General features: G+C 40.7%; 1 protein-coding gene across 3 annotated transcripts in view; it reads right to left on the reverse strand.

Moving 5' to 3' along the window:
• Positions 1–3,383: 3,383 nt before the first annotated feature.
• The window catches only part of PPM1B (protein phosphatase, Mg2+/Mn2+ dependent 1B), an 87,804-nt gene continuing 64,852 nt past the window's right edge, over positions 3,384–26,335 (reverse strand). For 2 of the 3 annotated variants that reach the window (XM_075925420.1, XM_006125463.3), the window contains 3 exons: positions 20,140–20,251; positions 15,924–15,981; positions 6,803–7,235 (listed from right to left, as the gene is read on the reverse strand). In XM_075925420.1, the coding sequence (XP_075781535.1) occupies positions 6,930–7,235; positions 15,924–15,981; positions 20,140–20,251 (476 nt within the window). In that variant the 3' untranslated portion in view covers positions 6,803–6,929. Of the gene's footprint in view, positions 5,227–6,802; positions 7,236–15,923; positions 15,982–20,139; positions 20,252–26,335 lie in introns of those variants that run through there. The other variant, XM_006125464.4, reaches the window with a different exon arrangement.

Here is a 26,335-nt window from a genome sequence, read left to right on the forward strand (position 1 = left end):
AGCAGGCTGGATCTAGCCCACATAGGGCTTTGATCCGACCCACGAGGCAGTTCCAGGCCCTGTCTCTTAGCGCAGGGGTCGGCAACCTATGGCACGCATGCCACTTATGGCACGCAAGTTGATTTTCAGCAGCACATAGGAGGGAGCCAAGCCCCACTCCTGCTCCTCGCAGCCGCTGGAGAGAGCTCCCTCCTCCCTGCAGCAGGTTAGGCTGCAGTGGGAGGAGATAGTGCTGGGGCTGAGGCACCTCAGCAGTACTTTGGCTGGGACCAGAGGCGCCTTCTGCCATGGCCACTCAGTCCGAAGCCAGCCCCGGAGAATGGAGGCACCGCTGCTGTGGCCATGCAGTCCAGGGCTGTATGGTTGCAGCAGCAGCAGCACCTCCAGCCTCTGGGGCTCACCCCGGACTGTGTGGGCCACAGCATCAGGGTTTCTGGGGCCAGCCCCAGACCACAGTGACAGTGGGGACCTCTGGGGCGTCCCCAGACTGTGACAACTGTGGCAGCACGGCTTCCAGGGCAAGACCACATGGGCCCCAGCAAGGTGGCCAGGACAGCATGGCTGTGGCTGCAAGGGGGCATGAAGCCAGGTAAGATCCCCCCTCATGCCTCGCCTCCCCCCCACAAGACCCAGCACCACAGCTTGGTCCAACACTCTCCCTTGCTCCTGGCACCCTCTCTCCTGGCCAGACACCCTACCCTGCTCCTTCATCCAGATTGCTCCTGTACCCTCTCTCCTGACCACACTGCACCCTCCCTTGCTCCTGCTCCCTCCTCCTCACTAGACAACCCTACTCCCAGCCTGCTTCTGCACCCTACTTCCCTCCCAGATCCTGCACCCCATCCCTATCTTACTTCCTGACAGCCGTCTTGTACACTGTACCCTCATTTTTGTCCCTACCCCAGAGCCTAAGGCGATCCATAAGATCCAATAACTCCAGAACCCCAGGAAAGTAAATCTGGTCTATGGGAAACCCTGAACCTCAGTCCCCACCATTCAGTTGGTCCCCAACTGATTTTTCTGTAGGTCAGCGACCCCCCGACCCAAAAAAGTTTCCCCACCCCTGCCATAAAGAAAACAAACGTTGAAACCTTTTGCGTTGGACATATATTTTACTTTATTTAAAATGAAGTTTGATAAACTAATATGAGAAAGTTAAACTGCTTAATCTGTTTCATAATTTAAATTAAACTGTTCTCACTAGCTGCAGCTGGTTCAGAAAATAAGGTCACCATACACAGCCTGCTCTTGCGTCGCCTCCTCTCCCTCCTCCTTCACAGATCCGTGAATAAGTTAAATCTCAGTATGCCACTTCTGAAAGGTTGCCAACCCCTGCTCTAAAAGGTAAGGTCTGCACCTTTATTTATTAATGAAGCTGCTGTAAGTAGGACTATTATTGTCTTTGAAAAGTATCACCGGTACTCAGACCCATACATAGAGACGAATAAATCAAAACTCAGCACTCTACCTCTGAAAGGTTGCTGACCCCTGCCCTAGCACATTGCCTGGGAGCCAAAGACAGGAGAGCCCTTTAAACAGAAGCAATAAGGGCTTGCAGCTCTCAGTCCCCCAGCCCGTTGCCTGGGAGCTGCCTAGAAGGCGTGAGCCCTTTCAACTGCTTCTATTCAAAGGGCTTGTGCCTGGCTGGATGACTGCCAGGCGGCAGGTTAGCAGCAGGGCCAGGAGCTGCCAGCCATGTTATGTGAATTCTAAGCCTCCACCCCAGACAACTCTGGAAGTAGGCTAGCCCCTAGCACTTTCCCATCTATCTGCTCCTGGACCCTTCTGTTGGCCTGAAGTCAGGGGGCAGGGACCACAGGCCAAACAAAGCTCCCAGCAAAGTAGTTCTCAACCCCATCCCTTCTGCCTGAGGCCCTGCCCCTTCCAGCTCGGCTCACAGCCTTCCAAAATTTGCGAAGTGGTCTCCCTTCAAAAATTATTGCCCACCTCTGGGTTGAGTGGTTTCAGGTTTAGGCTCTGGGTCCAAGGCTGGATGAAGGGATGTTTCAAGTAGTAAGAGCCTGAGATGTAGGTCCCTGTGAGTTCAGGCTTTGAGCTTCCTGCAGTGGGGATACAATATTCCCCCAGGCAACAGATGCATTGAGTGTGCCCATCAGAGATGGAGATAGCATCACTGCAATAAAGTGCAACGTTTAAAGCCTGTTGAGCCAGGCATCCTATATATCTGAGGTTGGGGGGGGGGGGGACTCCTTTTGTGGGGGAAGGGAGGGGAAAACTACTATCTAAGAACTACTGAAAAAGAAGAACAGAATTACTAAGGTAACTAGAATGTTAACGAAGGAACAAAGTTGTTGAGGAACACTGCAGGGCTCTGTCTCTGTCCAGGGATAATAGAAAAGAAATGGGCAGGACTGGGGGTTGCATGTGCAATACCAGGGCATTGAATGTACGTGGCTTCAGCACTGCGCTTGCGCAGCCCCAATGACACTGCTCTAAAGACTGATGAAAAGTACAGGGGCACACTGACACCTCTTGTGGAGCACCCACAGGGACATCTCTCTCTGGAATAACCTATTTTACATTTCTGAGGTAGCTGTATGGACTAAGGCTCTGATCTTGCAAAGACTTCTACACATGCTTTACTTTACACAAACTGAATAGTCCCACTGACTTCAATAAGGCTATTCACAGTATATTATGAAGAATAAATATAACTACAGAAATAGGGCCTCAAATAAAATTCAAGTTTTCTTACTTCATCCATCGTACTAAAACTTCATCCACAGAATTACAACAAACTATGTATCTGAAAGAACAAAAATGTCAACTTGTTATTTTCACCCTCTCCTAACACATTCCACTACACTATAAACATTTAATAGAGGCCAAAATTAATTACTATTTACCTATATCCACTATGTGAAGTTTTTTTTTATTGCTAGAAAGTAACTGCTAACTAGTACTTCACCAAAAAGCATAAAGCCACTATTGACAATTATAGATTTACACCGAGATTGACAAAATGTTCCATTTGGATAGTTTTTCGGTTTGTGGTTTGGTTTGGTTTTGTTTTTGTTTTTTTGCAGCTGCACCGGGAGATCTTCCATGAATTCATGTCTAAAAATCAAATCCTGATCATCTTTTTTAACACCACCTGCAGTTTTTAATCAGACTTGATTTCACACTCTCCAACTTCTAGAATTATGGGTAAATTATACCTCAAGTGAAATGTTGACGGCAGTTACAAGGACAATTTCATCCCACTACTTGTACCATTATGTGCATTACTGAGATGCTTGTTCGGAGATTTATGGTTTTGTATGTCAACAAAGGACCAAACTCTGTGTCTTTTACACAAAAGCAAAGCTAATAAAACTTTGTTTTCTTCATAAATCCCTTCTGCATAAAATAGCAGTGTGTCACACTGTTTTAGCAATCCTTTATTGAAGATAACAAGTTGGTTATGTTCACTGTATTGTATGAAACATCACAATATCATACTGGGAAGGTACTGTCAGTACAGGGTTGGACCAGAGCAGACAGTCTGAACAATAAACCATTTTGCATTCTTCATTCCCTATCTTTTAACAACCCCAAAACCCCAGCAAAGGGACAAATATCTGTTAACATTGTCATTTAGAACAATTTAACTTACAAGGCTAAAATCTAATGAATAAATAAAATATATTGTGGCAATAATCCTCTCTAGAACAAAAAAAAAAAAACAAAACAAAAAACCTAACAAAAAATTAGATACACAATGCATCAAAATGATTGGGAAAGTTGGCCATAGGCACCAGCAAGTAAGTGTGTGTTTTTACAAGACTCAGCATGGGGATAAAGTTACAGAAAAATAGCATGAATTCCATTTCACACAAAACCAGTTGATGACTGTCATTAGCTTAAATTACACACAAGGGCAATTACATCCTCTCTGAAACACAGTTTAAACAAATAGGAAAATGTTTACAAGGCATCCACAGCATGAAAATCATGTACAGATGGATACATTCATTGTTCCCCCCCCCCCCCCCAATAGCTTTTTTTAGATAAATACTTTACTCTCATTTTTAGCATCTACTGGACTCAATACATGCACAACTCAAAAGAATTCAGGAAAAAAAATCTAGGTTATTGCAAAAATAGAATTAAACTAAGAATCTTCAAGTACCTTACATGACAGCCACTCTGTACCATGCCCATTGCTTATAAAATGAAAGGTCATTGAACCCATGAAAATATCTTTAATATTTTCTTAGATTTAAAATAGATAATTTTAACTGTATTTATAGTAATCTCAAAGTGATAAATTTGAGCTTTGAAAACAATGCAAACAATTAAAAATTATATCCATATTACACAAGACCTCTGTCTGTATCTTAAGCTGAAAAATTAGAGGAAACTATAGAAAACCACATGTAGAACAAAAATCACATTGTACATTATATAATAAAGGCAAATTTTTAGCAATTTTAAAAAAACCTGCAGCAGTGAGTGAGATGTCAAAGTAAGTTACATCTAGCCATAAATTAATCAGTTTGGTTTTAATTTTTTTCTTCTAGCAAGAGTTTAAGGATGTGTTGTACACGTGCATAAAATTCTTATTGGTTTTAAATTCCTAAAATCTTCTTCTATTATTGCCAAATACATTTATCATCAAGCAAGCAGTAGGCAACATATCACAATTTGGACACTGTAAGGGAACCTAACAGTATGGTAATACAGATAAAACTGGAAAATTAAAAAAAAAAATGACAAATCTTATAGCATTGCCCAACTGAAATTACTTCCAAGCCACAGAGCTGCAAAAGCCTTCCAACTTGGTAAAGTGAAATAAGTAATGTCTCATACAATTATTTGTACTCTTTCATGCTTATATGTTAAGTTTTGTTGAACCATAATGTATCTTCAGAGTACAACTGTAATCCCATGCACCTCAGGTACATATATTGATCTGCTGAAAGAATCATTTTTTCCTTAGTTTTTAGGGCTAAAAGTTCAACAAAGATGGAGTCAGTATGCCTGAGGCTGGTAAACATACTGTAATACAGGCAATGCTAAGAGTGGCAATATCAGAAAACACAAAAATAAACTAGTGATGGAAAACTCTAATATCTTTTTGCCCATTTCACAAAATGTTCGAAATCCACCAGAATATTTCCCTTGTATTGAAGAAAACAGATTAAGTTTTCCCCCTTTTTTCAGAATCAAAAGCATTTTAGTAGATTTGTAAGGCTACCACGGATCTTCTAGATCTCCAGCACCCTACAGGAAAAGAAGAGGAAAAATATTAATATTCACCAATACAAATAACTACATCCACAATGAACTGGATTTTAACACCACAATAATGTGGAACATGAGCAAGCAAAGAATGAAAGGAATGGCCACATTTTCTACAGTAATTCACACACATGAAAAATTACTTTTTCCATATATTCCTCTGTGCCCAGAATTTCTGGAATTCATCTCTGGAAGCCATGCTGTTTTCTTACAGTGTGTATTAATGAAGTAAGAATAATGCACTACAATGAACAAAAATAAACCCAAACAAAATCGCCCCGTGTATTACTCCATCAACTAACTATTAAAAAAAAATTATAAACTGTGGAATGCTTAGAGATTTGGCAATCCAAATTAGCAAGAGGATAGCACAGGATTTTACTGAGATAGTGAAAAAAAAATTATATCCTGGTTGGACGATAAAAGCTATAATTTTGTGCAAGTGACTCAACAACCGCAACCAAAAATACAATAGAAACTGTGACAAAATATCTTCGTAATTGCTGACAATGGCATACTTTTTACAATGGCATTTCAGAAAACCACTACAGGAAGTTATATTCACAACAACATAGGAATACACTAATGTACTTGAATGTGTGTGCGCGTGCATGTGTGTACACATAACGAAGAGAAATATCAGAAAAAATATTAGGCAGAACATGACCTAATACACAACAGCCTGTTTACTTCAATTTTATCGTGTTTAATTTAAAACTATGAAATATTCCTAGACTACAGATTAGAGTTACAATAAAAACTACCAGAATATTTATAGGAATAGCTAGTTTAATAAAGTCACAATACTTATTTGTCTGTTAACAGTAGCTACAAATATTTTCCAACACTTGTCAATATTTCAAATGAAATTCCAAAAATGTTTGAGACAGCATTATATCAACAAAATTACTTAAATAAAGTCCATGTGCATACAGATATTATTCCACATCATATTTTTATTTGGATTTAAAGAAATTTGAGCGTTTTACACTAAACACTAATTCTAAGCACACACTGTTGGATATACATTAAGCTACAATATATGGAATAATGAAGGATACAGTTTTCTAGAAAATAAGATTCACACTGAACAGAGGATACAGTCTAAATTGAGAGAACCATACATTGAGGAAATAATTTTGGCACAATAAATCCTAACATATAAATGAATAATTACTTTTGTAAGTATTATAATATGAAGTTTATACAATTGAAACAAACATGCAATATGTACGATACTGTGCTGTGAAATAATTCAATTCAGCAATATGAACCAAAGGTGTATCTGGATTAAGATGCTAATTAATATATGTGAAGTATTAAAATTCAGCATTCATTAGGAATGCATTTACAAAGAAAAACTGTTTCGTTTCTGTCAAAAATTCCTATCACCGGTGTCTGAGTTTTAAAAAGTAAAACCTTAAAACTACCAACAACCAGTAACGTGGATGCCCTGCTTCCTGCTACACATAATATAAAATATAATTATATTTTGCTTATTAATACAAACTATAGTAAATAGCAAATTTTAAATTACTCAAAAAGGATGACTTTTATAAAAAAAAGTCTGCACATATAAATATAGGTACAAACCAACTTTCTAGAATTGATGCAAAATTGTGCTGATATATGAATACATTAGAACAACTATCAAGCTATCAAATCAACTGTGTGAAACAAAGACATTACACCTGTTTTTCACTCGTCTCATTTGTCCCTGAATCTTCATTAGAGCTCCGTATTTCAGCAAGATGATTCTCAGATTCTTTTTGGGTGTCTTCCACTGTGTCACTGGGTCCAGTATGATTATCAGAAGTAGATGCTGTAGCTGGTTCAGCAGTGCACTCTTCTCCCTGTATTTTAGCTAGCCTGTAACTAGTCAGCATCTCCTCCAGAAGATGGCGGTAGTTGCCCCTATGATTAATTCTCATTTGCCTGAGAGCTTCCACCAATTTCCCCTGTGTTCCACTTTCCTCGGGTTCGCCGGGGTCCTTTTTTTAAGATTCAAGACCCCAAAATCAGTACTTAAACTAGGATATTTTGGAATTATATGCCCCCTTATGTATATATAAAAACACCGTATGTTCTCACATTTATCCTAAAATGAAACTATTTGATCCGTGTTAATTTATTTTAGAATGTACATTTAGGAAAACACCTTGTATTTAAGTTGTCTCTATAATAGTTACAGTATTGACAAACACTTATATCAACTTTATGTGAGGCACAAAGAACACTGTCAAAAAGATGACACTGAATAAATCTGCCGTTAGTTCAAACTGTGTTCTTTGTCCCACAACTGTCTGGCAAAAACTGACTTCACAGGAAACCGAAGAGTGAAGTAGTTAGCAATTTAAATTTACAGTAACCATTGACCCATCAAGTCAATATTTTAAAATGTTACCTACTATTGATTCAGTAGCAATATACGCTCCATGTGTACAGCTTAATTAAAAAATATTAACTGCCAACTAACTATGGATGCTGTAGTACCAGAATTCACCATGATAAGCAATGCAAAACAAAAATACTTTGATACTTGCAATCTAATTTTCTTCATATGCACATGCAACAGATAGAGGGTCAAATTATTGCTAATCAGCATCACAAAAAAGACTGTTTCATAAAAATGCTAATGATCTAGCAATATTTCTTCCCAAGCTGCTCTCAGGCAAATTAATATCCAGAATATCTAGCTAAAGCCAAATCCAACACCTTGAATGTAGGCACCCATCTTGAATACTGGACTAAGATATAGGAAGAAATCCTCCCTCCACCCAAGCTGCAGAAGTGTTGCACACTACTTCAACTCAAGGGGTAAAGGAAACCAAAATAACCCTCGTTAGTTCACAGGTGGGAAAAAATTTGGGGGGGGGGGGAAAAGAGACGTACTGCAAGAATTTGGCAAGTCGTCACAGGCTGCATTTTTCTATTTTATTAATGGATGGGGTGCAGGGTTTCGGATAGAGTTTGAGTGCAGGATGGGATTCTGACTTGCGGCAGGGATATGGGGGCAGGAGAAGATGCCAAGTGCAGGCTCTGGCCAGGAGACACCAAAAGAGGTGGCTCCCGAATGGCAGTACAGCCGTCCACTCAGGCAAGCAGACTGAGTGGCCCCACACCACTCCTGCCAGCTGCTGCTAGCGCATCTCTATGCAGCCCTTGGAGGAAGGGGAGTAGCAGGTCTTCACATGCTGACCATGCCTATAAACACCGCCCTCACAGTTTTATTGGCTCGTTTCCAGCCAATGGGAGCTGTGAGGATGGCGCTGAGGGTGTGGGCAGCATGTGGAAATCCACTGCTCTCTAACCCAATGGGAGCATAGACACATGCCAGCCAGCAACAGCCAACTATTGTGCTTCTGGGAGCAGCGTGGGTGATGCCTGAGCCTGCGTGTCCCGCAGCAAATTTTTCTCCATCCCCAGCCTGGACAATCATGGCAGACTGGAGGAAAATGTTTGGAGGGCTGGATATTTTGCTCACGCATGTGTTAGTATATAATTGTGAGTGCTTGTGCAGGGATAAAAAACTGCATAGGTCTGAGCTCAAAACTGGTTATTTTAAGCTTGGAATTAGTGTCAAAACAGTTCTATTGTTTTGAAGGACCAGAAGATATTTTAATTATTGATGCCTCACAAACTGTAATGATAGAAATAAAAGCTAGATATCACTGGAATCTCATGACACAGACTCTGAAGACAAATCATCCTGATTGACATTTATGCTTTCCCTCTGCCTGATTTCCTGATTTTAAAGGCCTCTATTCTAGAGCGCTTTCAGTGCTGAAGCCAACACTGTAAGCTACCTGAAAGCTTGAAATCCTAATCTTTCCAAGGCTAAATTCCAGGGGGTTCATGCAAATACTGGCTACTATCTTTTCTCTAACTTTCAATTCCAGTAATCAGAATAACTTTAAATTGTTGATGCCATTTTCTTTATTTTATAGTACATAAAATGTTAATAACTGATACTCCATTGAGGTTCACTGTTCTGTGAAATTTAACACACTGAGTATCAAGTAGTTGGTGCTGACAGTTCACAATTCTACATTCAAGGGAAGCTGCAATGGTGGAAGCTGTGGAAAAATAGCTATACTGCAACAGCTGTGTTAGCATCACCGCCTAGTATAAATGCAGTGTACAGTGATGGAAGAGGTTTGTTCATTATTGTAGGAATATCACCTACCTAACCGATAAGCCAGGCTGACAGGAGCATTCCTCAAGCAATCGAACTACATCTATACCAGGCACATGTAGAGCACTCGTGTGTGAATGTCATACCCCAGAATGCTGCTGGTACATAAATTTAGTGTAGACTCAGCCACAATTAAAGTTAAACACATTGACTTGAGTAAAAGGACAAATATGGTATTTTCAGCTTTTAAATTAAGCCATCATAACTCTTCTCAAGAGTGAAATCAGTAATTGTTTAGCAACATAATCAGATTCATACAACTTCTTAGAATTAATCAGGACTGGGATGGCTAGTGTTAGTTACATAATTCCTTAATTATTCAACTGTTGAAAGCACTTTACATACAACAACTATCATAGAGGAGATGATTATTATTTTTAAGGTTTGTAGAATTTCAAAATATTACATATTCTCTCCCTGCTCATTCCATATATGGAATTTTTTTAAACACACACACACAGCTAATTGATATTAGAGGAGACACAAACACGCACACTTAAAAATGGTGGATTTCATGACTTGTCAGGCTGGGAAAGTTTTTGGCAGACCAATACGAATACTCTGAGGATCAATAAATGCTTCTAAGCATTGTTCCTGCTACAGTGAGCATAAAAACAAATAGCTAAATCAGTATTTGAGTGTGTTTTATGTTAAGCAGCAAAAAAAAAAAAAAAAAAAAAAAAAAAAAAAAGGCAATCATGGTGAATGTATGTTAGCTTCCTTTTCATAGGAGCTTTATTACTGGAACAGCATAATACAGTTGTAAATCTGTGCAGATTATATAGCATATTTTTCCAGATATGAAAACTACAGCTGTAAGATTTTTTTAAATTATGCATAAATGATTACAAACTAATGATGAGCTCCTTTAATAGCTTAGGATCCTATTAAGCAAAGTGCTTAAGCGTAGGCCTAGCTTAAAAACCACTGGTGCTTAAAACTATGTGCTTAAATGCCTTGCTGAACTGGGGCCCTAGTCAAGTACACAGTGAATGGTATAAAGAACTAAAGAACTGAAAAATACAGAAGAGAGTATTTGAGAACAATCCAACATTTTATTAGTAAAATAACTACTCTATTACATTTTAGCTAGTTGCTAATGATTTTTTCTGGTAGCATGATAACAAAATAATTTTATAAGTTGTTTTGATTTTAAATTTTTCAGGTACAACAGCTTTGAGAATATCAGATGCAAGTTAGCAGAACTACATTATACTATTTATTTTGATTGCACTGATTACGATACAGCATTTGTAGTTCTATTACAGAACATATCTTGTCTTCACCTTCCTATCCACAGGTATCCTTGTATTCAGCAAAAATTACTACAAAGAAGTGCTGAACAGGGGTTCTTTGCAACAAAGCATGGTCCTAAGGGATCCGTGATGAGTCAGAGGTTCCCAGAAATTCCACTCCACACCTGCAATACCCCGCAAAGGGATGTACAAGAATGCAGTGACAACTGCATCTTGGATGCTCCAATATCACCCACAATATAACTATGAAACATTATAGGAAGGATTTCTTCCTCTACAGATCTCTTCTAGTACAGTGTAAGCTTATACAGGCTGTGCATTTTGTGAAGAATTTGCTCCTAAGTTATTATTTAACAGAAATATCTCTGATAAATTAAATAGTTACCCCCCAAAAAAGAAAGTAAACTAGATCTGTGGGAAAAAAAATTGGGCTTGACTACAGTTTAAATAAAAGGCTCTATAATTGTGAGAAATACACAGAAACCTGTGCTTTGAGAAAATATTGATAAAAATGCTTTCTGAAAATTTTTGGTTCATCAGGATCATGTGTCATCAAATGAAGACTACTTTTTACTTAAGCTGTTCACATGGCAGTATACTGTTACAAACCAGTCACTGACAACTCAAAAATTCATACCTTTCACTTAATTTCATCAGTTCAAGTTTTATCCCACACTATATATTTTGTTGACTATACATTAAAATATGCATTGCAAATCATATCTGTATATAATGACTATCAACACAGTACAAATTACATGGAATGTTGATAAATATATTTCGCACTACTAAATTAAGATTTCTGAATGTTGTCATAAGTATGGCGTTTCAAAGATCATTACAGCAATATTGCATATAGAAAAATATTAAACAGATATAAACATTTTTCTTAGTCTTCATAAGAATACAGTACACAAAACTGGGATCAGACTCTCAGCAATGTAAAATCAGTGCAGCTCCAGACTGAGCAAATTAACACTAGCTATGAATCTGTCCCATAATTTTTAATATAAAGCTCTGCTTTTGCTATAACAGGACTTGTACTAGGAGCACTGTGATCAAAGTCCATATTTCATTTTTAAACACACTTTAGAAGCCTTCACCAATTAGGCATGTTGTAGGTATCCAGCCCTTTCCTTTGGTATTTGATTGAATTCAGGTTTGTTGGGGCACTCCAGTTATGCTTTCACAGCATGGAGAATATTTTGCAGGCTGATTTCCTAAAACTTGCTGGAGCATATTAACTAATAATGCAATCACTCCTTATTGTTTTCTTTTCTAAGCATCAAGCTCAAGAAACTGAAGGGAAATCCAATTAGCAAGGAGAGTGAATGTAGCAGTGTCCTAGAACAGTGTTTCTCAAGGACCGGTCCATGGATCAGAGTAGGGATGTTAAATATCGGTTAACTGAATAGTTGCGTAACCTCAAGAATTCTTATCAGTTAGTCGATTATTCTATAGTCCCCAAGGGCAGGGCTGGCAGCCAGTGTGCTCCAGCCTGACTCCTGAGAAGCCCCCTGTCACTCCACACTGCTGCCTCTGTGTCAGAGGGTGCCAGATGGGAGCTGGTCCGCGAGGAGAGCCAGTTTAAAAACCAGCTCCCCTCATGGACCAGCTGCCTATCATGCTATGCTGCTGCCTCTGATACAGAGGCAGCAGCATGTGTTGGCAGCAGTGGGTCTGAGTCATGAGCCAGAACTGAGCTGGGCTGCCTGCCCGACCGGCTCGAATACACTTTAAATGCAGAGCCGCAGCAGGGGTAGGTCCCGGACATGTTTCAAGCCAGGACTGAGCCAGGCTGCTGGCCAGCCTGCTAAAAAATGTACTGGCAAGTGGGGGGATGGGAGAAGGAGGGGAGAGGAATATGTGTAGTCTATAGCATTAACCTATAAGCTTTTCCTTATCAGTTAATCAACTATACTATTACATACCTAGACCAGAGATGGGTACCTGACATCTCCCTGACATGGGTTGACAATTGTCTAATCACTCAAAGGGGTGTAGGCTAAGCCTGGGGCAATGGTGCAAGAAGAAGGTTTAAGGAGCAGGCTCTGAGGGAGTATGGATGTGGGATTCAGTTCTGATTCAGGGCAAAAGATTGGGATGTGGGAAGAACTCTGGCTGGGCAGCACTTACCTCAGTTGGCTCTGGGAAGTGGCTGCCATGTCTGGATTGTAGGCAGGAGCCTCTGCATGCTGCCTGTGCACACCGACACCACCCTTGCAGTTCCCATTGGCTGCAGTTCCTAGCCAATAGGAGCTGTGGGGTCAGCACTTGGAGCAGGGGCAGCACACAGAGACTTCCTGGATACCCATGCACCTATGAGACAAAGGGATGTGCTGGTCTCATTCGGGAGCCGTTTAGAGACAGGATAGGTAAGGTGCAATGTTCCCTCTATTTTTTCCATTCATGTACAGAATAAATTTTGCAATGCGCACTGAGGATTGTGTGGATATGCACCACTACTAGAATTGCATGCTGCTGGCTGTGGGAACTTAACTAGGAGGTATCTGAATATGTCCTGGGTGGTTGCCCAAGCACACAGCTTACAGGGAACACTGGTAGGGAGTCTGCCTTAGCCTCACTGCTGCTTTAGTGCTGACTAGACTTTTAGCAGGTGGATTGGTTTCAGTAGCCACTGGGAGATGGATTCTGATTCTGGGATCCTCTTAGACAATCTTGGGTTGGCAATCTTCTCCTGACATAGTTTAAGAAGGCAGCACATCAGTCCCTGGTATCACAAAGGTTGCAAAATACTGACCGAGACTGTCAGGTTTAGCACAGCAAATGAAGTACTAGACTCTGCACCTCGTAATGAAAAAGAAGGTACCTTTCATTTGCTGTTGCCCAATGGCAGCACTGAATTTCCTCCTCCAAGTCATATCATACCAGACAGAGAAGGGAAATAATGCTATTGCCAAAAAAAGGAGATATTCCTATCAAAGGCTCAAAGCTGAAGTGACTTCTTGGGACTATCAGGCATCCTTTAACACTCAAAGATTACAGATTTCCCTTAAAACAGGGATTTTATTCAATTCTAGCAGGAAAAACATTTACATAGCCCCAAAAAAGTACATTGTACTGTACTGCTCATATATTTGAATACTCTGTTATGCAAAAAGTAACATTTAATATTAATGCTGCCCTCCTTTATTTTCACTATCCCTACTATATCCACACTTGTGTTAAAAACCCCGCAGTTTAATAAAATACAAATAGGTAATATTTAAATACTAATAAGACTGGCCCATGACTCAGACTGGCAATTCATGAGTAGCTGAGAGAATGCTTAACATACTTGTATACGTCGGTTTTTGTCTGTGGAGCTACACACATTTTAAATAAATTTGGCCCTTTGCATTTTCCTTTAGAAGTCTTGCTCTATCAAAAATATGCTACAGCAACGCCAGGTATAATAATCATCTGACAGAGGAGATGGACTTATTCTTTTCATTGTAAATGTTCTGAATTGGGTGTGTTAATTAATCCTAAATAGCTTTGGTTTTGCAAGTGGGGAAAAAGACATTAAAGAGGAGAAAAAATGTATTGTTCCAACTGTTAGGAGATATGGTGGGTTGCACAGAGAGTTACTTGAAAGAATTAGGAAACAAACAGATGTTTGAGCATATGAAGACAGCCGACAGCCTTGGGAGTAAACTGCATTATTTTTGGGAGGAACTGAGGCACAGTTCAAAGGGATTATAGATATAAAAATTAGCTCTAACCTTTTGATTCAAGACAAAAAGAATAATATAAACTAAACATTTTAATTTTTAAAAAGTCAGATGGGACAATGAAGCCATTAGCTATTTATTTCTATTGTGATAGCATACAAAGACCCCAATCAGAGTCAAGCCTGTGCTAGGCTCTATATAGAGACATGGAAAGACATTCCTACCCTGAAGAGCTTGCACTATAAGGCCACGTCTACTTAGAAAGTTTTCTAGCAATTTTATTGTTGGCATAACAGTTACCACCACTGCATTTGTGTCACACTCTTAACACAACGTATCAAGCTAACAGCCAACAGAAGGAAGATAGATGGAGGGAAACAAGGACAGTAACAGTAATATCATGTAGTTATACAGAGGCAAGTTATATGCACAAGTAGATTCAGAAAAATTTCCAACTGGTTAAATAAAATTTTATATCCCTAACCATTGTTGCCTCACCACAGCCTTCACTTGTGGACTCAATTTTTAAAGCATCTCAGCATGTCTGATTGCTGGGGACCATTTAAAGCACTGGATAGCAGCTTTACAGAATAGTTCAGGGATGGACCACCCTGGGTGAGAGGTGACATTTTGCTAAGCAATAAGAAATGATCTGTCTTTTATCAGTTTCTATCTAAACAAGTCTAAAAAAAACAATGTTAGTCTCCTAGACATTAAGTCTCTATACCAATCTGTCACTATGGAGTTGATTGACATGGAATGAGTGTTACAATTACTTAGCAAAACAGATGTTAAAGTATAATTTCATATTTATTTCTTACTAAATCCAGTAATTTAAGCATTTACAAAAACCCATTACATTTCATAGGGTTATAGGGTTTTTTCTCTAATTGAATGTTTAAAGGATATGAAAGCTCAATTGTCCAGGAGTTAAACAGGCAGTGAAAATAATTCATTTAAAATTAAATCAGGAATGAACCAACAACTTCTTACTTTCATTCAAGTGTAAATTATAAGGGTTCTAGGCTACTTCACAAACGATCTTCAAAACTGAAATTGTCTAATCTTCATTAAAATAATCTGTGTAACATACTAAAAAAATTTATAGCCAGTATCACTACCATGACCCTTTTCACTCAGTGCACACACAACAACATTTTTTACATGAACATGGTTCTTAGAAGGACCCAGAATTGATGCTAGGTTTTCAACTATAGGACACCTAACAAAATTACATCTCATTACTTACTTCAAAAGCACAGTGAATTTAAACTACCACCTCCTCTTAAAGTGCGGCTCCATTGTCTTCAGTGAAAAGCAGAAGCAGTCATTTATATTAAAAATTAAGTCTTCAGAATTGGGAATCAAACACACCTATCCATCCCTTTAACAATAAAATTCTTCAACAGTAATGTAACAAAATATATACTGACTATTTAAACACATGCGCATTTAACTACAGAATATTTAAATGGTGATCTGCACACCACCTGCATTTAAATATTATGGTTTCCTCGTTATTAATGTATTCTAAGTCCCCAAAGTCAAACTTACCCCATCATTCTCTCTGTGTGGATTCAGCCTGTTATATACAGCTTCTATAATATTACGCCTAAAAATGAAAAAGAAACCTTAATACAGCAGAGAAATGTCTTACAAATTTGAACACTCTACAACATAAATGAAGAGAGATTTCATGACTAGACCTGTTTGTCTTCCCTGAATTTAAAAGTTTAGTTAATGGTAATGAAGCATTTTTCAAGGCTTAGATTTGTATTCAAACCACATTTTCTTCTTCTGAATTACTGCTTCCCAGCCACTGCCTATATGTCAGGTTTTTATCCTGCTACATCTTCAGAGTTGTTTGCACATTTCAGAAATTCCCACTATGTACATGCAAAATGCCGCAAGTTTAATTATAGTAGTTCTGGAATAAATCCATACCTTCATCTTAGCCCTAATACTCTAAGAATTATTAAGGTGATCTTACCATAAACTGTGAAATGTGAAAATATATATTTTTTAAATTATATTTTGAGACTTATGCTGGAAAATTATGCTATATACAGGAATCCAATGTAGAAGATTTTAAACAATTCTATACCTTGGTTTAATAATGCCTTAAGAAATAAGAACAAAAGTTCACTAAAATTCTCTAGAATTTTGAGCTTGTAGTACCAGTCTCTCACACGCACAATCATTAGCAAAAAACCTGGTGCCCTATCAAAAGGCTTACCTCAAACTTTCCTAAAATGTCACTTTACAAAACATTTCACAATTTTAATACTGAGAAGTGCTTTCTACCTTTTGATCTTTTCAGGCTGACACATTAAGCAAAACGAGTTCATTTTTTCTTCAAAGAGGCAACTAGGCTGACACTGACCTGAGTACCCACTGAGCCCTGAAGCCAAAGATTCACAGCAACATAAAAATGGCCAGTTTTCTATGCTATCATTTTCCTTAGTTAGTGAACAAATATAAAGAGCTAAAGCCATGATCAACTGGCAGATGTAAAGTGCTGGCAGTTACATCATTGCTCACAGAGCACAGCAGTGAAACGCTGTTGGGTGTCTGCACTGTCAGCCACCAGTGCTGTAGCGTGATCCCATTTATGGCATATACAACTGCTTTTGGAGCGGTGAACTCTAGGCAGCTATCCCACAAAGCATCTCTTCCTCTTCTGCCGTATAGGTTTGCAGGAAGATGAAACAGAGGCACAGATCTTCCAGGGTTCTGTCCCAATGCCCTGTCATGCATCACTTTGCATCCCAGCAATTCCCCGTGCTTCTTTTTGGCAATATCTTTCAACTGCTTCTGTACTGCTCCCTCTGCCTCCTCGGTCTGCGGGAATGAATGCCCAGCTGTTAACAAAAACGTCGATAGGTCTCACTAATACATCACAAATGGCAGTTGGATTATTCCTGAAGCTGCAAAGTAACGATGAGGAATTGGTATATAGTACATACCACACAAGATTTCTTGTGGCATACATGGAGGTGCTGTCTATAGTGGAATTCTGCTTTTGGTCTTGGGAAACAAGCACTGAATCGTGGGATGCAAGCCTGGGATGAAAAGCAATGGCTGCAGAATTTTTGAGAAAGTCGCGTTCATGGAACTGTGCGCTGAGTTGGGTCCTATCCTGCGGGGCAAGGACACATGAATGAGAGCTACCCTGCCCTTCACTCAGTCGCCAATCAGTTTGGAGTTGGAAAGTCAATGGTTGGAATCGTGCTGCTGGAAGTGTGCAAGTCCATCAATCACATCCTGCTCCAAAAGAGCATGACTTGAAGTAGAAGGTTTTGCACAGACGGGCTTCCCAAACTGCAGTGGGGTGATGGCATACACATTCCAATTCTGGCATCACACCATCTAGCCTCTGAGTACATTCACTACAAGGGGTATTTCTCCATGGTTCTGCAAGCCCTTGTAGATCAGCATGGGGGTTTTGTGAACATTAACACTGGCTAGCATCTTTTGGAACATGGGCCTGTTTAGGAAGCTGCAAGAGGGCTTTCTTCCCAGACCAATGGTGGCCAAATTGCATTGGCAGTGACAGAGGGGTATATGGAAAATGGTTTGGGGATGCCAGCTGTGGGGAGGGAGGAGAGGAGGGACTGGTTGCGCAGTTGTTCTGTCTGCAGCGCTAGCAACACCTGCAACATGTTTGCTTGGTGCTCTAAATGTTTACAAGCTGCTCCATGTTCTCCTTACACTCCCTCTTTTCTTTCAATTCTTTCTATTTGGCAACAGCATGACTCCAGAAAAATGCAAAAATTCCTCTCGAATCCTGTGGGGGTACATTCTGGCTTTTTTGAGCTTCTCCATAGGCGTTACCACTTCAGATCCACATGCAAAGGTCAGCTGCACATTTGCAACATGTTACAGAGGATCCATTGTTGACACTAGATACAGCATTGCCCTGACCCCTTTTAAACACTTGCACTATTCACACACTTAGCACTGACTGACTGTGGGGTTCTTGTGTGTGCTCGCTCTGGAACAATGATGGAAGGAACCCCACAATGGTGAGTTTATCATCAGGGATGGGGAATGCCTTGGTGCAGTGGGGCCAGGATTCTCATTTGTACCAGAGAGCAGAGGTGTCCATTCATGTAGAGCCATACTGTACCCTGAACAGGTGTGATTCATTTCCACAGGCTGTTCTCATCCTGGAAAAAATTTCACTCCTTACAGTAAGAAAGGAAGCAAAAGAGGGTCTTTTGCTCAACTGTGGGTTCTGTCCTGGACCATATACAGCTTGTCTTTGTGCAATGATGGTAGCCCACGATCCCCCGCTGATGGAACATTGCAACGTAATGTCAGCCTTTAGGGAACGATGAGTGCAATAGTATTTCCACTAAACGTGCACAGACACCTGGTCTAGCAGCTGCATGGCATTTACGATGGGATCCATGAGGCAGATTACCATGAAGTAAGAGATTGCATCAATCCCTTGCTCAGTGTCTGAGGAGCCCTGTGCTGGTAGCAGCTACAGAACAAAGCCTTCTTCCTGTAACTCTCCCATTCCTGCAACTTGCTTGAATGTTTCCAGGGACTCAACTCACCAGGCACATCATCTGCGCCTCGGAGGGCTGCAACTGGTTTGCCTCATTAGGGGTATAAAACGGGTCCTGACTACAAGATTCTATGGATGCAAAGTCTTCCTCTGGCTGTGGGTGCCCCTCAGCACACTTGTCCATGATTTCCTCCTCCTATCTCAGTCCACTGTTGGATGGCCCTTCAGTCCCCGAAATATCCATAGGGGTCTTCAGAGTGGAGGTAGGTCACCTCCAACTATATCATCCAGCTCTTTGTAGAACCATCAAGGCACGGGCACAGCATAGGAGCAGCAGTTTGCTTCCCACACCTTGTGGTAGGCATTTATCAGTTCCTTCACCTTGACCCTGCACTGCAGTGTGTTCCAGTCATGGCCCCTTTCAGTCATGCATCTTGAGATCTGCCTGTAGCAATCATAATTCTTCAGGCTGGAGTGCAGCTGGAACTAGACTGCCTCCTCTCCCCAGGTACTAATGATGTCCAAAACCTTGGCACGGCTCCAGGAAGAGATCTCCTGATGCAAGCATGGCCAACTGGAAAGATGCACTGAGAACACACCACGGATTGCTGAGCAAACAAGAGAACTTTCAAATTTGAAAAAGAACACAAAGAGGGGGGTCTGAGGTTTGGTCACCTGAGAACAGGGCAGTAAAGGGGGATCAAACAGATGTCCAGAGAGGCAGACATCGTGAGAAGAGTGCCAGAGGCCAGTCACAATGCAGTACTACACCAGAGTGTCCCCACGGGGACCTCATCACTGTATCCAAACAACAGAAAGCTGTATGCTTCTCGCCGAAGTGGTTTACCTTGAGTGCAGTAACTACAGAGCTACTGTGCATTACGTGCCTTGCCAGTGTGGACACCTCAAAATTTACAGCACTGGGGATTGACTTACTTTACAGTAACTTGCCAGTGTGGACTTGGCCTAAAAAGCCAAATTTTATACCTTTAAGTGCAATTGTATGGGATTGTAAGCCAATAGCCAAATCTCAAAATACAGTCTATTTTCCCCATTAGAGATGGAGTGGGAAGCCGGTAGTGACAAAATAGAAATTATTGCAGGTATTTGCCATAATGCAAACACAGGATTAGTTTAACTTAAAGTTTGTATATCTCCTCTACTAAAGATAGGCAAGTCTTTAGTTAATGAAGAAACATGTAGTTCGATTTGTATTCAAAATTATAATTTCTAAAAGCCATGAATTATACTTACTTGCCCGGTAGACCACCCCCAGGTGGCAAATTTGGGATATTCTCAGCGGATAAAATGCGCATTACATGAGCAAGATCAGGCATTCCTTCTTCACCCGACTTCTCCATAATTTCTGATTTAAAACAAAAAAAGTCCTAATTATTAGCTAAAAATGAATCAACTGCAAACAATAAAATAAAATAATATCTACTATTTTAGCATGGAAAAAGATATTTTAAAATAAAAAAATTTACTTCCCCATTATACAAAAGCAATACTTTTTTGTATGATGGTAGCTATACTCGGTCTGTGTTGAGGCTGGTTGTGGAAGGTGCTCTGAACACAATACTTTTCCAAAATAACTGGATACACTTTCCTAAAACATCTGGCAATCTGAAAATTTTGAATTGCTGTAGAGGCATGCTGCGTTACATAACTTCTTTTCAGAACATAGAGCATTTTTGGTTTTCCTGTTAATTTACCTTAAAGACTGCTCATTGAAAAAGTCAGAGCTGCTACAAGTCAAGCTCACACCACTTGCATTTATTATTAGGTACATACAAATTACCATAAACAAAACATTGGTAGAATAAATGCCCCTTGTGGATGGGACAGATAGGATATATTATTCCTTCTTTTGCATCTGACTAGGGTTAAGACTTGTTGTAATAAAGCAGAGAAGTATCCTAGATGTAAACCATATCAGAGGGATAGCCATGTTAGTTTAACTTTAATAATGAGTATAAATAAAAGTATCATGAGCTGTCGTGGACAAAACCCACTGCATCTCATCTCACCTGAAGTAGTAGGCTTTGCCCACAAAAGCTCATGTGAGCGATGGGGCGTGTGGGAGAGAGAGAGTGTGTATATATGTGTACGTCTCTAAGGTGCCACAGGACTACTACTACTTTTTAGATGTAAATAGGTCAGTCATTTTTAGGGCAGATCCAGAAAGCCTTGTCATCTATTAACAGATTGTTTTGTGTATGTATCAAGCAGATCTTTGTGAAAGAGAAGTTCTTTTATAAGATTACTCTTTTAAAAGCTTTGCTATTAAGAGGATAGCTTGTTTATCAAGGCAAATTGGGATAACTCTCCCTCTAGATTTTATGCAAAGTATGCTGTCCAGTTGGTGGATAATTTGCACTCTGTACATAACTACAAGAAATTCATAAACATTCAGTGCTCTGGTACAGGAAAGAACAGCTTCTCTTCAGACTTATTTAGTTTGAAGGAATTCCTTTTGGAGTATACCTATATTATCTGTCTCTTAAGCAATAATCTAGTACACTGGGCTTTGCCTCAATTAATGTGGAGAAGAAAACTGCTGACCAGAAACTGGGCTTTATTGGTGTGAAGGGAGCAACAGCAGGAGGAAGTAAAGAAAGACATTCAAAGTAATTAGATGAGAATTCAAGGTGCTAGCTTAACTGTTTGAGGCAGCAAAACTGGCATTTAGATTCTAGCCCTGGGTTATAAAAAGACCCATAGTGGTACCTAGAAAAGAGAAATTCATATGTACTTCTCTAGGATGGTAATGTGCTCTGACTGACAGGGACACTTCAAGGGAACAGAGAACAGAAAAGTATGGAAACAGTATGAAAAAAAGAGCACACATAAAAATGCTCTTGGATTCCGGTTTGCCCACTTAATATCTGAAAAAATAGGAATAGCTCACTTACCTGAGGAATTTTAGGAACACAGACATTTTAATTTGTGGAATGATATCCAATTAAATAAACTGTGTATAAAATGTTAGCAGAACATATTGAGCAAGGAGACTGGGATTGGAAGGAGAAAACTGAAGACAAAAAGGAGGAGCCAGAAGAAAGAAAGAGACAGGAGTGATCCAAGGATAGATTAGGTCATGCAAAGAGTCTGTGCCCATTAGAGAAAACCTACCTCCAGCATGGGCATGGACAGAGCCATTCACAGGGTGTTTTTGGGCAGTTGCACCAGGCCCCATGCTTTGGAGGATAAGATGCTGGCTGCCTCAATCATCTTATTGGCAGGGTCCAGGGGCAGCACAGAGAATTATCAGAAAGGGAATGGAGGGGTGGGAGGAGGCTGGAGCAGGGCCTCAGCCCACACTTACCACAGCAGCTGGAGCAACCCAGCATCCCTCTCCACTCCACCCTGATGTCAACTCCTGACTGACTGTGCTTTACTTCCTACCACCATGGTGATGCGGACTGCAGCAGGCCAGGAGATAGGAAGCAGGGCAGAACAGAGCAGGTTGCTGAGTTGCTCCAGCTCCCACCACTGTGGGGAGTGCGGAGGACCCCTGCTGCCATCCTGTGCAAGGCTCCTTAGTAAGCCCCCAACTCACATCGCTCAGGGGATGGGGCTTTGGCAAAGGGGTGCAACGGAGGCAGGAGGGGAGGTTCAGAGATGGGACTTGGGAGAAACAGTAGAGCAGATGTGGGTCCTATAATGGGAGGCTTCACAGGTCCCGTATCTGGGTTATTGGAGGGGGGTTGGATTTGTCCTGGGCCCCACACGCCCCTAAGGCTAGCCCTAAGCATGGAACAAAGAAGTTACTCACTTGTGCATAACAATGGTTCTTTGGGATATGTTCCCCTGTGGGTGTGCCACTTTAGGTGCTGATGCACTCTTGCACTGGCAATCAGAGGTTTTTCTGTAGCAGTGCCCTGCAACACAGAGCATGCGTAGAAGGCATCTCGTGGTCCATTGGCACCCTCTGACTGTGCACATGATGCAGTTCCCTCTGTTCTTCTCTGCTGGGACAATCTATATATGGCCTCCAAAGTAGGGGAGGATAGCCAAGCATACATCTCGAAGAACAACTGTTAATGTACAAGGTGAGTAACTACCCTCTTCTTCAAGTACTGTCCCTGTGGGAGGCTCCACTTTAGGTGTCTGTAGAGCAGTGTCCATCCTGAGGTAATGGGATTTGGAACAGTGCCCAGGACAGAGGGGAGAGGACAGCCAGTCCTACTATAGCCATATGAATTGGTCCATTTGTACAGATAAGTCTTTTAGTTGTGGGGCTATTGCTATTTATAAATATTTGTTTTACTCTGAGCAGGTCTCTTTAGCATGATGGAGCCCTGGAGCAACCAGGTTTTGAGATGAAGAGTTGTTGGATTCAGATATACTTGCAATAAAAGATCCAGGCGGTGTGATAGCAAGCGCAGATTTCAAGGTGCCAGTCGCTTGAGGTAAGGGAACCAAGTCAGTTTGGGCCACATTGGTACTACAAACATGACGTATGCTTGGTCTTTGCATATATTTTGAATTACTCAAGGTAAGAGTTTATGTTGATTCTCCGGCATTTCCTGTAGGTCAAATTCCTGCAGCATGGCCACTCTTTTGAAAAGCCCAAGCTCCCAGGGATGTTTTCTTTGACTGGGTGATTAATATTAGAAAGAGAACCTGTTCTCCTGTATCTAGTTCGCTGTACAAGAGTGCTGGTACTAGAGTCAGAGGCAGCAGTTCTGATCTACTATTAGGAGAACAGCCAGTGCTGAAAAGCAGTGATTGCAGCACTAAGTAGACTTCTCATGTTGGAGGAATTGTATTGGTGCTGAAGGCCGCTTCATTGTGGTCCACTTCAGTGCCACGTTAGCCTTTCTGGGTGATTTCTGTGTTGATGCTACAATCTGTGCCACCATCAGTGCTGGTGGGAGCTGCACACTGGAACAAGCTGGCTTTGGTGCTGGGTCTGAGGTTTGTGTTGGCGGTGCCATTGTAGAGACTTGGTCTCACTTCAGAGTGTCCGCCAGGTTCTGCACAACTAGCATCTGTGCCGATACATAAGGTGCCTGTCTTGTCAGCAGTGCTGATTCTGGTCGAATTCAGCACCGTAGGCAAGCTCTCAAGCACCGCAGGCAAGAATCCTGGTCAGACAAGAAGGAGGCCTGCTTCCTCACATTCGTGGAAGTCTGAGCCTTGTCTTTGGTACCTGTTTTCTGGTGACTGGAAGAGTCCTCTCCTGAAGGCTGAAGAGATTTCTCCAGTAGTATCATTTTTAGGCACAGATCTCTGTTGTGCCTGGCTCTGGCCTGTAAGTTGGAGCAATGAGAGCACTTTAGTGAAACACTGCTCTCTCCCAGATATTTGATACAACAGGAATGTATGTATTCTTGCCAGCAAATTAAAGAAATATGGATTGGATAAATGGACTATACGGTGGATAGAAAGCTAGCAAGATTATCGGGCTTATCAGGTAGGATCAACAGCTCGATGTCTGGTTGGGGTGGTATCAAGTTGAGTGCCCCAAGGATTGGTTCTGGGGCCAGTTTTGTTCAACATCCTTATTAATGACCTACATGAGGGGATAGATTGCTTCCTCAGCAAGTTCGTGGATGACACTAAGCTAGGAGAAGAGCTAGATACACTGTAGAATAGGGACAAGATCCAGAGTAACTTAGACAAATTGGAAGATTGAACCAAAAGAAAACTGATGAGGTTTAACAAAGACAAGTGCAGAGTCCTGCACCTGGGACGGAAGAATCTCAAGCACTGCTAGATGCTGAGGACCAACTGGCTAAGCAGTAGTACTGAAAAAAGGATCTAGGGATTACAATGGATGAAAAGCAGGATACCATTCAGGAGTGTGCTTTTGTCACCAAGAAGGCGCAAACATATTGGGGTGCATGAGTAGGAACGCTGCCAGCAAATCTAGGGAAGTGATTATTCCTCTTTATTTGGCACTGGTGAGGCCACATCTGGAGTACTGCATCCATCTCTGGGACCCCCATTACAGAAAGGATGTAGACGCATTGAAGAAAGTCCCGCAGAGAGCAACAAAAATGATTAAGGGGCTGGAGCACATGCCTTACGAGGAGAGGCTGAGGGAATTTGAGCATATTTAGTCTACAGAACAGAGGGGGATTTGATAGCAGCCTTCAACAACCTGAAAGTAGTCCCAAAGAAGATGGAGAGAGATTGTTCTCAGCGGTGATAGATGACAGAGCGAGGAGTAATGATCTCAAGTTGCAGTGGGGCAGGTCTAGGTTGGATATTAGGGGGGGAAAAAAAGCTAGGAGGGTGGTTAAGAACTGGAATGGTTACCTAGGGATGTGGTGGAATCTCTATCCGTGGAGGTTTTCCAGTCCTGGCTTGACAAATCTTTGGCTGGGATGATTTAGTTAGGATTTGTCCTGCTTTTGGCAGGGGGTTGAACTCGTTGACTTCCTGAGGTCTCTTCCAACCCTATGATTCTATACATCAGAGATGGGTATTGGGTCTTTACAAGTGTCACACTTCTTGAACCCCAGAGACCCAGGTATGGTAGCTAATACTCCAACAGAAAAAGACAGAAAGAAGGGAAGGGTGAGGTACAATGGACAGAAATGGCTGAACAAAAAATTGTTTGTCTTTAAGAAAACCGGTTAAGTTGAAACTGAGGTTAAGGGAATTTAAATATTCTGAAGTCTCTATTCATGTTTTTATGTAAAAGAAAAAGTGACAGAGGAGCTCTGTCTGTTGCAAAGGACAGTATGTGTACATCAAAAGGGAACAAATACTAATGAAGTGAAAGCAAATGGACTATAGATGTAAAATAAATTAGAATATATTTGAGGAAAGAACACATTTCCACTCAAGAAGGAAATAAAAAGTCATGACTAGCTGCCAACATTTTGTACAACAGCCATTTTACTTTCTAATACACTTTGCACTGCCTTTGAAATTAGGCCAAGAGAAAAAGCTATTTTTTCTGATTAGTTGGAGGATACAAACCTTACTGATTAAGTTCCTCATGAAATTAACAATCTACTGCTTCTCTCCCTGCTACTGACCTGAATAATTAAATCCACAATATTTAATGAGAGACATATTCTCCTTTCAATTAAGTCAACTTAGTGCTGGAAAATCTAAGAAAGATTTTAAAAATAAATCAGAACATAGGTATTACTTTTACTACATGTTAGCCTATAATATGGTTATGATCTTGTGGTTGTTAACAACTAAGTTCGCTCTGTGAATAAAGTAACAACATATAGTTCTGAAGTAGGAGTACCTGATTAATCACCCATGTTTTAGTTAAACTTATATAAGGTAATGTTACAGCAACATTCTCATTTTAAGAGTGAACTGCAAAAAAAATGGCATCTTAATAGTAAGGTTTTTGTTGCTGATTACGTTGTTTTGTTTTCTTATTCAAAGTAAGAACCTTTATATTCCTGCAGACCCAACCTGGTTAATGCTGAGTAAGTTGGACTCTACTCTGTCTCATACATCTACTCATTTA

This window comes from Pelodiscus sinensis, chromosome 3, assembly GCF_049634645.1.
Source record: "Pelodiscus sinensis isolate JC-2024 chromosome 3, ASM4963464v1, whole genome shotgun sequence".
NCBI classification, from domain to species: domain Eukaryota; kingdom Metazoa; phylum Chordata; order Testudines; family Trionychidae; genus Pelodiscus; species Pelodiscus sinensis.